The sequence below is a fragment of the Tigriopus californicus genome, chromosome 2 (genome assembly GCF_007210705.1).
Source record: "Tigriopus californicus strain San Diego chromosome 2, Tcal_SD_v2.1, whole genome shotgun sequence".
NCBI classification, from domain to species: Eukaryota; Metazoa; Arthropoda; class Copepoda; order Harpacticoida; family Harpacticidae; genus Tigriopus; species Tigriopus californicus.
In genome coordinates, this window is record NC_081441.1 from 13,049,142 (window position 1) to 13,063,884 (window position 14,743).

At 41.6% G+C, this 14,743-nt stretch overlaps 1 protein-coding gene across 1 annotated transcript; it reads right to left on the bottom strand.

The window, feature by feature from the left end:
- Nucleotides 1-7,492: 7,492 nt before the first annotated feature.
- On the bottom strand, nt 7,493-10,816 carry LOC131893239 (serine-rich adhesin for platelets-like). The gene has a single exon (XM_059243216.1). It carries the CDS (start codon nt 10,213-10,215, stop codon nt 7,837-7,839), a length of 2,379 nt encoding a protein of 792 aa, XP_059099199.1. The 5' UTR covers nt 10,216-10,816; the 3' UTR covers nt 7,493-7,836.
- Nucleotides 10,817-14,743: the final 3,927 nt, after the last annotated feature.

Below are 14,743 nucleotides of genomic sequence, written 5' to 3' on the forward strand. Positions count from 1 at the left end.
CTTACCAGAAACTATCCGATATTAACAATTCAAAAGCCATTTAGAGCTCGCCTCAACACTAATGCATACAAATAATGTATAAACAGTGTTTTTTGCTGCAACGTTTGGGTTAAAAGGAAAGTTTTCTGTTTGTCATGGACAAGATGCTATTGGTAAGGCAAATGAAACGTGTAAACTTTGTATCCAACCGCAACTATTTTGACCTATTCCTGACTTTACTATTTCTTCTACAAGTTAACGAGAGCCTGAAAACGTGTGAGCAAAATGCCAACTTACGTATGTGATTGAGAGGGCCCATTTATGTACTGACTATCTGATTCAGTTTTATGGCGGTGAAAACTGGCAGACTGCATGGTTCTTAGTGATTTCAATTTGCTTTTACAACATTTCTTACATTTTGCATTGAGAGTGCTAGGATCAGCTCAAAGAAGGGGTTCTCGTCCGACCAGCCAAGTCAATAATCCCCTTTTCCGAATACAATTCCGCAATGCTATGCTGAATTCCAGAGTCAGATTAGTCACGAACTTCTAGAAATATGGACTGTGAACGAGCTTCCCGCCAAATCGGCCTCCTCTTGGTCATAGCAACCCTGAACCACCTTTTGAAATGAAATAATAAAGTAAGGAATGTAGATTTCCTCACTCAAAGGCAAGTCATTTACATATTATTTACCTGTTAAGTGGGTCGTTTCAAAGTTATGTTGTCCAAAACTTAGGTAGCTGACCAAAAGCAGGCCGAAAATTCGAATTATATGTAGTGTTTACTACATAACTTTGGACATATCCTGAGTTCCCTAAGCATAGTTTTGAGCTCAAATTTGGCCAAGTTCATCAAAGTAACAAGATCTTGTGGTCGTATGAAGTGCTGATTTAGAGTAAAGTGAACAGTTTAGGCGAGAAGAATTTTTTTTTCCGTTCGAAGTCCACATCTCTAGAAGTCTTTGGGTCAGCGCTTCCGCCCATGGAAGTTTAAAGGTTTTCTTGTCACAGGTTGTGGTGGAGAACTATACCAGGAATTTCTAATGCTAGGATATTGTCCTAACCACTTAGCTACGGCTAAACTGACTTTACTCGTACATTACTACTGTTATGGTACTCATAGGTCATTTGTATCTTTCAGTTACTTACTGACATTACCATGAGTTGAATAAAGATTGAGTAACAACGTCAAGGAATGGATCAACTGCATCAAAGCTCAATTCTTCTGTCTGATGTGAGATTGTAAAGATATCTATTAGTTATCTTCTTTCTGCTTCGGTAAAGATGTGTAATGATACATATGAACTTTTTGAAATGTTCAGTAATTTCAACACTGTTTCAGGAAATCATACAAATAGTCTTACACGATACGAAGTTCAAAGAGATGTAGACCAAAAACCCATGAGTGAAATGTTTTGAAATCCGTGTAAAAACCTAACCGAGTAAAGCACACGACTAAAATGTCACTCAAAAAGACGAGGCTGAAACTCAAATATTTCTGGACATCACATATTACGAGCCCAGACAAAACTTGACTTACATAAATGAGATTAAAATTCAACATGAATCGAATAATTTCTCATCATGCAGACATATCAACTATCAAAGGGAGTGATTATGTTTATCCCGGAAAGTGAGACTTTGGAAGAATGGGAGCGCTTCAATGTCATCTTTTGTCTGACAATTCTTGGCACTTAGGCAGATTTTCCCAACAGATTTTCTCGTCAAGCGACTCAATAGGGGGACAAAGTAATAATCCATGCATGCATATATACATGCATGTACATGCTACAATCAAGAGCCTGATATTCATGCGTTAAGTGAACGAGTCGGTTCGTTAAAGTAATATCAAAGCCCACAGGGCAAAAGAGAGTGAGGATCCTTTCATCATTCGCTACACTCTTGCTCCACCAAGGTGAAAGTAATTAGGGATATAAGTCAGTGATGATGCTGATCTGATGAAAGTTTCAGCAGACTAATCCCAATGCTAATGGAAAAAAAGGAATGACCTATGAGGAACTGATGATTGAAAAACCAAAAGATCAGGGATATATTTCCTTTTTCAATCGTTGTCTAAGCTCAAGGAGAAGAAAAAGCTGGTTTTGCATTGGTAAGGATAAAGACAGTTCTCAATTCTAAAATCAAACTCTTAGGGTGATTGCAGTTTTTAGTGTCTATAACACAATAAGTGTAACAAACATTTGTGCCCTAAGTAGATTTAGATCACATGTACATTTTTCTAAGGATTTAGGGATTAGGCCTGATTTATCAGCTAGGGCAAGTTTCAAGTGTGAGAAGATCTGTTCGATTCTCCAACTCGAAAATTCCAATAAACCCAAAATCCACACCCGCAGCCTGAGAAGCAATTTGAAATCGAATAACTGCAGGACCGAGCAAAAATATGTTTATTATGTTTAATCATTAGGGATGATTTATCCGACGATTGTTTTACCGAAAGAAGAGTACTTTAACTACCGAACTCAAATCCGAACAAAAACCATTCTAAAGATGCTTTTTGATGGAAATGGGCATCGATACCTGAATTCCGTTTGAGATGAATTTTCCTCAATCTAAACTAATTTCCTTGTCTTTAACCACAGTACATAGCACCATAGCTGAAGCGATTATTTTTTTTATCAAAATCAAAGACCGCATCCAGCCCTACATGGTTTGTGGGATAATTCTTTGATTGCATTTGCTAACTTGAATTATAAACTAGGTTGTGAAGTCAATCGTCAACTCTAATTTCTTGGTGTATCAGAGATCACATGAAGTTGAATAAGCTATGGTTATTTACTATTACCTTGAATTGCTGGGGATTCCATTCCCACTAAGGATGAAGAAGATATCAAAAAGCACTTGATTATCAAAATTAGATGTTATAAAAAAAAACGAAAATCTATCGGTCCATCTAGAGACGATTTGCGTTACGTAGGTGAACCAAATCAAACCTAAACAACACATTGAAAAAGTACCGCATCATAAGAGGAAATTTCTTCTTTTTTCAGCATGGACATTTCTGGACGTTTCATATTGCTACGTCTTGATCTAAATTGAAAAGTGACAAAATCCCCGCACAGCAACTGTAAATGTAGTTTCAATTTGGGAAGCTTGCTTCGTATGTTGTGCTCAACCTAACGGTTTTAATTGTGGGAATGCTGCCTGGATGAATTATGATCATTATATCTGCTTAAAAATAGCTCACAACTTCTCTAACAAGAGCTTGCTTGGACACCTGAATATAATATAGTCTATTAGTGACTCCTAGTCATCCGTTCTTCTCACTCTCTAGAAATTGACAAATGAACAGAGTTAACCAAGGCCGCTGTGAATCGTGACTTATGACAACATGATGTGAATTTGATGACTTGTTACTCTCAACAAACGAGAACAGCCACTATCAAGGACCTTCGATCCGAATCGACGACAGACGGCTCAGTTGGATAAACCCGAGGATGCCAAGGATTAGGTATTCCTAAAGGTATTCCTCTAGCTGGAATCGTGCTGATTCATCTCGGTCCTCTAATTGAGAGCAATTATCGCATTTGTGTTACAAGAGAAAATTTGACTCCGAGGATTCTTCTTAATAGATGGAAACTGGGTATTTTCTCTCTTTTAACGACTACGGTATCCTGATTTGTATTATTGGTAAGATGCACGAAAAAACAAGTATAGATAGAGTAGAACCAAAACAACGGAAACGAATATAAACATTGTCTCGAAATCAACATCAATTTTGCAAAGTCTTATTTACGTGAACCCCTATTGTGCTACAATATTTTTCATTCAACCAGTATTGTGCTTTTGGAAAAGGCTTTGTCATCGTAAGAAAGTTTACCCATTGAGCAATTGCATGACCGATTATCAATTATACACCAGCACAATCGTTCATATTTGCAATAAGGGCTTTTTTCCTTTACCACTTTGACCGCACACGTTAATTAATGAACAAAGATTTGAAAACCAGGATGGTTCCGCCATCACTCTGGTTTTCCCACAAGTGCCTCTTTTAAATGCAACAATAAAGAGAAAAGTAAGAGAAAGCTGTCTAATGTAAAACCACAGGCCATTGACAAAGCATAACCTGTTCATTTTTATAACTTTAAGCATATTTGAATTGGAAACCTTGGCTTTGCGGAAGAAACTTTATGGCTTTCTTCGGTCACAGTGTGGAAGCTCCTGGCACCTGCTCTACGGATAATTTCAGACAAGAACCTCTGGAAAATGGACTGGAATGCTTTGGGTAGAAAATTTAAAATTTTGCTAGCGTGATACTTTTTTGCGGTTGTTTTTTTTTCAAATGAGACATACTGCAGGTCGCAACAACTATATATTTGACTTTCAGCCTAATCGAACCCGTGCACCAAAGTTACAACAAGGTACGGAATGAATGAGCCAGCTATCTTATTTTCTCAATCCCAACATCCCTGTCCGTCCATGGTCCAGTGGTTTATGGATAAGCGCGTGGGCATGGTGTAAATCGTGCTGGAGAATTTATAAGATTCGTGACTCGGGGATTCTCAAGTCCCTTAATTTTTTATTTATTTCCGGATTTCATGTCAACCTATGGATCAAAGAAAATCACCAAAAGTATCATTTTCGAGCACCCCGGACAGACCAGTTGCTAAAACGCTGAGCTCTTTTGCGTGCAGTTTCTAAATCTGGACGGTGGATCCGTTAATGGGGTGCACTAACATTGTTCAATTGCTTCTTTTTTTTAAATTCAATTGCTCTTTCCAAAAACGGAATATTACTTGTAATTTTGCTACTTATAGTTTCTTTATTGGCTTTCACTTTCAAAAATGTCATCCAAAATGATAGCAGACAAATAAACGCCTTTTTGGGCTAAATATCTTATTGGCTATTTATTTGCAGCTCTGTGAATAGGCAGGAGGATTTTCATTGTTTCTTGGCCGAATAAAACTTGAAACCGAAGATCAGTGCTTCACAAAGGGCCTCTTTTGTTTCTAAAACGATATTTACGACTCTCATGTGTTTTATCGAGAAAAATCGTTTAAATATTCGATTTCATCTATCATCGCTTTATCATTAATTTTTGATTTCTTAACGGTTGCACAAACCCAAACAACTCATTTGTGGCGGCACTTCTTCGCCAATCAACGTCACTAATCCTCGTGTTGCATGCCACAAACAATAGAAAAACCCGGACTTTAATTTGTTCAACGGCCTAAATCGAATTATATTGCTCAGTTCTCCCATGGTCCGATTATTTCTAACCACATGAATTCGTCAAGTGTAAAAAAAAACGCCAAAAAATCAACTGCCATATCAATTTCAGAATTAATCATTTGGTAGAGGTGGATGGAGCCTTTGAAGGGAGGGAATGCAGTTTGATCTGCAATATCTTAATAGTGTAACCGTATCCTGGATGGATTACGTCACTGAAAATCCTCATTTCCAATTGGTACGCATGACAAGCAAGGATTACGTGAATGGTTGGTTGTTTTGAAGTGTTTAAGCCGATCTTGACGGGATCTCGGAGGGGAAATGTCAAGGATTCATTTGGATCGCTACTGACGATGACAAGTTTCTGGATGGACAAAGTTGGCCAAGAGACAAAGTCAACCTACGCAATATCCAAGGCAGATTAAACACTGAATCCCTGGTTGACAGGTCTTAGTCTGAGAAATGCCGGATGTTATCAGCGAGTTTGAATATTCTGATTCCAAATTGAACATTGCACTTTTTTTATGGCCTTAAATTAGTTATAACCCCCTGGAGTTTCACTATGAAATCTAAATAGTCAATCACGGCCAGGATTAGAGGTCTTCCTGTTAGTGACAATAGAAAAGTGGTGAAAAATCCGATTCCGGAAGAAGAACAAAGAAGTCGATGATTGAGTCAATTTCTTATAGCGAGTAGTTCTCCAATGGTTTTACACGGAATTCGGCAAAACAACTTCCGACCTTTTGATGCTTTAATGGCGGCTTTAATAGCAACAAGCGTAGACCTGGCAAGTAAATTAAACGACAACTTTGTATATGAAAGTAACAAGAGATCTGGAGGTCGGCAGGATAGGATTTCTCTTTGAATGCAGACTGAGAATGTCGCTCAGGCTTGATTTTGCGATGTGAACTATGTCGTAAAATCTTTTTGTTAAAGGGTGAAAGTGGGCTTGTTTAGCTGCTTATGCACAGGCGAGGCTTTTTATGAGGATTTATCCTACAGGATGGTCCATGAAAACAGACCATTAGTGTTCAACCGTCACGTGGGAAGAAGACGGATTCAGGCTTGAACAGTACAAAAACTGTCCGTACTCTGGGCTTTTCTGCACTGTACGTACTATATGCAGTCACATCCAGTGTGAAACCATCAAACACAGATCAAAAAACGGCCACCTTCAAATGACAATTGAGAGTCTTCCTGAAAGCTCGCAGTCTCAATGACACGCACCACGTGTCAAATTGCCAGGCCTTCAGTCCTGGAAAGCAAAAGCCTCGTTAGACAAAGACATTTGGACAAGGAACTTGAAACTTTGTCATAACCATCGGGATCGCCGAAGAACGTTCATAATTAGGGGTGTCGTTTGGAATCCACAGGGAATCAGTCAGCCAATTAGGCCCCTGGAGAAGTGCTACTCACACGTTCTTTATGGAACACCAATTTCGTCTGAGGAGGGTGGCATTTAAGGTTCTCACATTTATCGCCTCCCATCTTGAACGACGGAAGAAGCAGAAGCAGATGAAGTACATTTAGAAACCGCAATTTGAGAAAATTCTACTGAAGGCTTGACCATTTCCCGAGAGTTCTTTTTTAAGCCGTCCATTGTTATACACCTCTTTTAACCCTGGAGGATCTCGGTCGCTTCAGATCTAACCATAATGACCTCTGTCAAAGAAATCCGTCGAAGATGACTCGTCCGAATTTCAAGACCCGGTCCCATTTCTTACCCAATGACAACCTCCAGAAAACAGCTTGTCGCTCTTAAGGACACTCTTGGGTGTGCAAACCCTCCCGCTAGCAGTTTTTGGGCGATTGCATTGAGAAAATGGATTTCTGAGTGACTTTTAACGTGAGGTGAAGTGAGTCGACCATTTTTGTTAAAAGGCCATATTGATTCAATAACTGAGTGTCGTCATTTGGTCGCTAATCGCGACATATTGCGTTATTTCAAGGAGTCTATAAAGAGTTACGACTGGTTTTAAGATGACGCGTTGGTGTTTTAAGAGCACTTAGATGGGCTGAAGATAACAGGTGGAAAAACTCCAGACGCTTAGAAATGAATGGGCTTGGTGCATCCCTTCGACTTTCATTCTGAGATACCGGACTTGAAATAAATTTTGAATTATAGTGGCGAAATCGAGTCCCGAGGTTAGGCTCTGTCTACAATTGTCAGAACCAATGGATGGAAGTATGTAAGGCAAAATTTTATGGCCATGAAACACTAAAGGAAGAAAAGGCCTCTTTAAAGATGAAACCCTCCGATCTTTTGAACAAAGCCCTTGAAAGGTAAAGACGAATGGCGTCATAAATTACGCACCAAAAATGAATGGTAGCAACGTTATGGATATCTAGACTCATTTATTATTTCTAGCGATCACGAAAGACCTCTGGGGATGTGGTAAAACAGGTATTTATTTGGCTGGGAATTTTTCATGACTTTTGAACCGGCGCCCAATCGTGCTTCTTCAAAGGGGCGTAAACGCGAGAGTTCTCGTTCCTCCTCTCCACCCACGGCCCCTTTTTTGGGACAGGTTTGTTGGAATGATTAATTAATGATAGGAGGAAGTGAAATCCCTCACAAAGAGAAAATAGATCATATTCCTAGGAAGGGTAGCGGTGCGCTGATAGTCAAGAAAAAATAGTCCAAAGAAACCAGACGCCGTCTCCAGGGTAATCAAATGGAATCACTGTGATTGCTCCCTGACGTTGCCTCCGATGAACTTGAGGAAGAAGAGTAGGAGGATCCAGCACTGACAGCTGAGTGGCGACTCGAATTCGATCCAGACGATCGGCCTCGAATAAAACCCGAATCAAACGAGCTCTGTTTCACGTGCTTCCAAGCCGGAGGCAAAGAAATCGTCTCAGAGGAACAAGTGTCTCTACAACCATTATGATCGTCACCTGGCCGAATGGCCGTGGCGTTTCTCAAGTGGAAGGAGGGGACATCGATCTCATCATTATCGAATGGACTCGGTGGAGGGAGAGGAGAGATCTGTTCCGGATCCTGGAGTTGGCTGTTGTCGACCACGGGGGAGGGTTTATGTTCATGGCTCGCTTTCAGTGCCAGCTTTTTCTCACGACTTTCCTTTATGATTGCTGGGGGAAGGGTGTGAAATCCGGGGAGCGAACTGGGCCCTTGGTCTGACTCCCTTAGAGGGTTGGGGATCAAAAGGGCATGCACGGGTAGTTCCCGCTTGACCGGAGGATTGGCCCAACTACCTCGACCTCTTTTGTTCTTCCCAGTGGCGGGAAATGAGACCCTCTGTCTTTGGAACCCTGATCTGAGCAAGATCGATTGTGATCGAATGACCGATCGAATAGGGTCCGACGACGCCGACGATGACGATAATGACTCCATGTGAGGCAAGGAAGTCGGGTCGGTGTGTGCGCTATCGCTCAAGAACATCGGCTTTGGCATTGGATCTCGACTCAAAGTGGACCCGGGTGACATGGATGACCATGAAACAGAGGAGCTTGATGAGGTATCGTCGTCTCCAGTTTCATCGGCCTCCTGATATGAGTCTGATTTCTTGAACAAATATCCTTGGGTTTGTTGCACCGATAATGATCTGACTGAGGAGGGCGTACTGGCCGTTGAGCAAAGAGAGGTCAAGTCTAAAGCCTCATCAAGTAAATCGTTTATCTCCTGCTCTTGATCGCTTCCATTCTCGTCGGCACGGTCGTGATCATCATTCTCAATGTCGACGTTGTTGCCGTCATGATCTCGATCATGCTCGTCTAAATCACTTTCTGGTTGATTTACCACCATTGAAACGGAATTGGTGAATGGCGTGGATGTGATTGCGGAAATAGTATCAGTCCTTGGCAACATTGGCGACGAGGAGGGCGAATCCGTGGAGGATCCCTCTTTCATCTCCTCAATGGTGTCGTTCAGGGTGAGGAGCTGCTTGAAAAGCTCATTATCAAGATGGATGAGCGACAACAACTCTGTGCGAAGCAGATCAAGCTTCGTTTGCAGGAATGATGGATCATTGAGAAAATTTGGGCGGGAATTTGATTTTGATGACCCGGGATGCGTCACTGGTTCGACGTCCGAGCTAGAATGTATCTGCGATATCGTTACATTTTTGGCAAGATTGGTACCCCCATCTTGTATTGTTGATGATAACGATGATGACGACGACGATGCTGATGCTGATGATCGGTCTTCTGAAGAACCACGTGATGATGCCTCCTCTCCCCGTTCGTCGTCTCTCATGCTTCCAAGGCCTTCGTCATTATCTTCATCACTTTTGGTGGTGGTGGTGGTGCTTAAGGAGCAATCCACAGTTGACGTTGTCGAACAATCAATGGATTGGAAAGAGATGGAATCAATTGCTGGGGATGAGGCAATACTCTTCTCGACGTCTTCGTTGACAAGGGAGGAGGATATTTTCTGAGATTTCCGTTCGGAATCAGTGACTCCGATCCTTTCTCTTGAAGATACATCATCAAGAGGATGCGTGGGTGAAGGAGACGGCAATCCTGGAGATTGGAATTCCATCTCATTCTCAGGAGCTTCTTCTTCGACTAGAGAACTCAGTTTCTCATGCAACCGCTCGATTCCGGACCCTGGATGAGAGACTAGGCTAAAGTATCCGCTTGAACAAGCCGAGCGGAATGATCCCCCACATCCTCCACCCAAACGAAAACTGGAACTATCACAAACAGAAGAGAATTGAGTGCCATCCGGGGGAGTGATGCCCCAATTCTTGGCGACTTCCTCGGCAGCATCTAATCGTCGTTCGTAGAACTCTCGACAATCACGGGCTAAGTTATCACTTTGATCGTACACAGCATCTTCTTGCCTCAATCCATTTTGGGAGAGGACCAATCCCGCAATTCCAAACAGATTGTTATCCACGAGTGAGTTGGTATCGTCCGAGTCATCGGCACAATTATCATCTTCAACCACCGACGACTGAGAAGGCCTTCTCTTGGTCCAATGCACTATGCTGTCATCGCCATCGAATCGGTCTGCAAAATTTTGCTCACCGATCCGGAGCTTCTTGAACAAGTCCAAACTTGGGAGCTTCCTGGTCCAGCTATTCATGGTTTACATTCCAATCTAACTCGAGAGGCTCGATTTATGCACGCTTTGCATATATATTCATGAATCGTTTGTTCTTCCAAATTGAACCCAGGCAATGGGCTCGAAATGAGTTTTCCTTTTTCCCGTCTTACGACAGACCCTCAAAAGTGCCTCAGTCAGTCAGCCAGTCAGTCAGACCACCATTTCAACCACCACTTAAATTGACTCTTGAGCGGGTGCAGTGCATGCACGAACACTTGATTTCACTTCAGCACGAGGCTCCCCTCAAAAACACACCAATCTTGGGTGAATATGTTTTGGACACTAACCACTCTTCGGATGATGAACTGAAGTTTTCCCTTCTAATAACACCAGGCTCGGGACGAGATGACTTAATCCTCTGACGAAGTGGTAAAGTTCCTTTGTGAGGGTTTCATTCCATTCCATACGCACTCGCACGAACACATGAGGCACATGTGTACACCGATCTCGTTAGCTCTTGACTGACTAACTGGTAACTGCATGGAAATGGTCTTCCTCTTCATCGTCGCTCTCCGCCTCATCCTCATCGTGATCGGCGCTGAGGATTTCCACGGTGGCGAAGGGCTCGAAATAATGGGAAGGGCACTCCTCGACGGACAAGGAGAGTGACTACGAGAGTACGTACGTACACTTTAGTCGACGATCGAGCAAGGTGGATGTGAAAGTGTTACGCGCCATCCCAAAAAGCACCACCATTCAGGCATCATTGTGTTTTGAGGGAATACTAAAAGCCGGGGAATAGGCTGGGCCGTAAAAGGTACTCTGGACCAAGCGGGGCAATTGGCACATTCATTGCAAACGATATAATTTTTCAATTGAAGTTGTGAGGTATGGACGAATTCTTGAACCGACTGGGAAATCTTAACGTCAAAAGTATGGTGAATTTGTGATTGGATGCATTTTTTTTTTTATGCATGGGAAATGACAATTTCATAACGCACAGAAATGGGAATGCGAAGCACATTTAGGCTGTAAATGTACGCACAACTTTCCTGTACAAGTTTACAAGAGCTCACTAAGATTACCAAGAAGGCGTTTTCATGATGTACCACTTCTGGATAATGAAAGTGAACGGCGTTTCCAAAGTGCAAGTATTCCCAGTTGTGCAAAATGTGGTACCGTACTTGATCAAAGGGAGCGGTCTCGAATAATAGGTGCTGCTCTTAGAATAGAACAAAACGATCTCGTGTGGAATCCTTGCAATACAGTCACCATTGATTCGATTTGGTTTGGCTTAAGTCGCACAAATAAACATATTACCCTTAGAACTTTATTCCAAAGGTTTCCTTTTCATGACCTTCAAAGTGTATTACCTTTTGAGAGTCATTCATGAAATTTGTGGCGATAAGGTGAGGATGTGGTGAGAGGGTTCACGCCACATAAAAGAATGGAGCACCCGTTCATCACCAACTAATTCAAGGCAAATATTGCGATTGCTTTACTCTCACAAAAACCCTAACGAACAACCAACATCGTTGGTGCGTCAGATCAAGTAGTAAAATCCCTTAATCCAAGCATGGCACAACCACTTACTGCTGCAGTGACTACAATACCTTCCCCTTCCTACGTGCAAACAGCTCAGGCTATAGGGGTCATCACGTATGCACCGTTTTTTCACCTTCCTGTGGTCACCTTCGTTTGCTCTTTGCGCCCGCTTAGCGAACATTTGAGCCCCCCCCTTTGAACTTTACCGCTAGATTGGCCCACAAGCCTTGACCGTGTTGGCAATCCTAGCACCATGGTTACTTGCCACACGCATGGTTTGGAGGCCCAAGCTGGGAAATATCAGCATAAACGTGTAAAACACATATTCGAGTTGACTCCCAAGATCAGATGCAAAGAGGGTTGTGCAGCTTCCGTTCGTTCTAACCTAGTATGTTTACGAGGTCTGCTCGATCTCTAACGGGGCCCCATTGGCCATGGATTTTAATAACAGAGGCTTGAACTTGAAACCTTGCCTCAGAACTCATGCAACTGGTAATCCTTGATATCATCAGGTTCTTCCGTTTTAACGAGGGATAAAAACTCCAACCCCAACTGGTTGTAGATGGTTGGGATGGGGGGGGGGCACTTCACGATAACGTTTCAAATCCTCAAGCATTGCATTTTTCCAGTATCGATAAATAGTGCACTGAATTCAAACCCTAAGGGGGCTTAGCAGGAGGTTGGCCTGTCTTGAGAGAAAATTTGACAGATGGATGGGCAAACACGTTCTCATCGTGTGAAAAAGTTATGGGTTTGAGGCCAATTTGCCCAATTCTCACGCCAAGGTCAATCAAAACGAGAATCATCCATCAGCACGTGAAATCTTGCTCGGTTTTGAATTTGCTCAAAAAAGTCTGGATTTTTTTCACCTCTCTTCAATCTGACACGTTGGATATTTAAAAAGGAACCCCTAGATCAATGATCTACGCAATTTAGCAATCGAAGTTTCATTTCTTCAATCAAAGGCTATCATAAACCTGCTTAAAATGGAACCAAGAAACCAAAAGGTAAAATATCTCTTGTTGACTTGAACATACACCTAGATTTTGCTGATTTATTGAAGATGTGCTGCTTCTCTCCGTTTGAATCTGATCAGTATCATTTGCCATTTCAAGCAAATATCAGACTTTCTTTCCTGGGATTGGACTCGTCACATGACTGTGAGGTAGGAGAAAGTGAGCAAGATAAACACCCTTATGAGCACCGCGTGGAGCCCCAAGACGACTTTTGATCGCCTGCATTGTGTATAGTGGTAAGAGTGCACTCATATACAGAGGCGAGGCGAGCTTTGAGCTTGGGTTTGTTTGATTGGCCATCAAACAAGTCAATCAATTCTGGATGAACTGGGCATTGTGCAACCAAAGGAAATTGCTCGTCTCTGTCAAAAAGAAAAAAAGGAACCGGCTAATCCGACAACACATTCAGTGGAAATCATCTTACCGCCCAAAGTAATCGAGAAACTCAAATCCCTTGCACTTAAATCTCGATCCATTTCTTGAACATCAAGAGCCATTACGCCCAAATGCAATTGTTGGATTTACGATGAGTTAGTTATCCATTAAGCTTGCTCAAGGCCTAGTTTTAGCGTATTGTAATCCTCGGAAAGAACACAAGAGCCTGGGAACATTTGTGTTATTGACCAACAAAATTTCAATGGAGTAAATCTACACAAGAGCCTGGGAACATTTGTGTTATTGACCAACAAAATTTCAATGGAGTAAATCTTTTGAACATTTTGATGGATAAACAAAGGACTCAGAGAAGTCCAAAAATGTTTGGTTCCCATAATCACATTGCAATTTCAAGCTTGTTAGTCCCATGAAACTTCTCATTTTGGTCATTGAAAATTCAAGAAGCCACATTGTTTTTCCTTCCTTGACTGAATTATTTTGAATCATGTGTTGTTTTCATTAGGAACGGCGGCTGAGCTAACGATGTTCAACTGTTCTCTGCATATACAATGCACATGTAACGCTCTGGTTAAGTCTCTCCTACGCAATACATTCATTACGGCCTATAAAATGGACTACCTATTCAATGGACATCACTGACATTCCTTCAACTTGCTTAGTCCCTTCTTTTGAAATGTATTAATTGCTGGCTAAGATACATTCAGTGTGTCAGAAGAAAAGATTGAAGTAGCCTTGGTTGAATGCAAATATGGGAGTGATTCTTTAACCTACATACCTTTTGATCTAAGGCCAGAATTGATTTGCCACATTTTTGGTTGGTGGGGCTCCAATCATTATTTTTGCACAATTATATTATAGAATACGTTTGCAAAAGTATTACTTCAATCTTTCAATGCCCAAGAATTGAAACAAAAAGTCAAGCAATCGTTTATTAAGCTCCATAACAAACAAGAAAAAAAAGCCCTGGGAAAAGTTATTTTGACATTGCTGCAGTAAGCGGATGAATCCGTTTGACGACCATTTTTAGACTCACTTTTCATTAGAAATAGGCATAAAATTCCCAATGACACAAGGGCTGTCATCTCTTGCAAATCTTCATTGGGTACAAGTACAATGTGATTGGATATGCTTTGGAAATGTTCAGATAAACACCTCTCTCTTCTATCTCTGCAAATATGGCTCACATTACTACACACTGCAAGAGTACTTGCATGTGGTTCACAGGATTGTATGACTTCAAATTTGGAATCTCGTTCCTTCAGATGAGTCTAGTAATGTGCAAGTCTGTAAGTTGTGTTCACTCTTTTGGAACCAAAGCCACCCAAATGAAGAATTGCTGCGAGACAGACAAAGATCAGATTGATGATAAGTAACTATAATTTGGGAGGCATAAAGTTCCCTGTACTTTAGACGAATGCCAACATTATGCATAATGTTTCTGAACATGTGTTTTTTTGTATAGATAACAAACTCTTTGATCATTTTCATAAGCCACCTGGATACTGCTGCATCCTGTCCGCAAAAGGTTGCATTAACAATTAGACACCAACAAAATATGCTGTTTTTACGTCGAGCAGAAATTGCAGAAGTTTGACCGTTCGGATGTGTGA

Coding starts and splice junctions, on each gene's coding strand:
- LOC131893239 (XM_059243216.1), bottom strand. CDS start 10,215: ATGAATAGCTGGACCAGGAAGCTCCCAAGTTTGGACTTGTTCAAGAAG.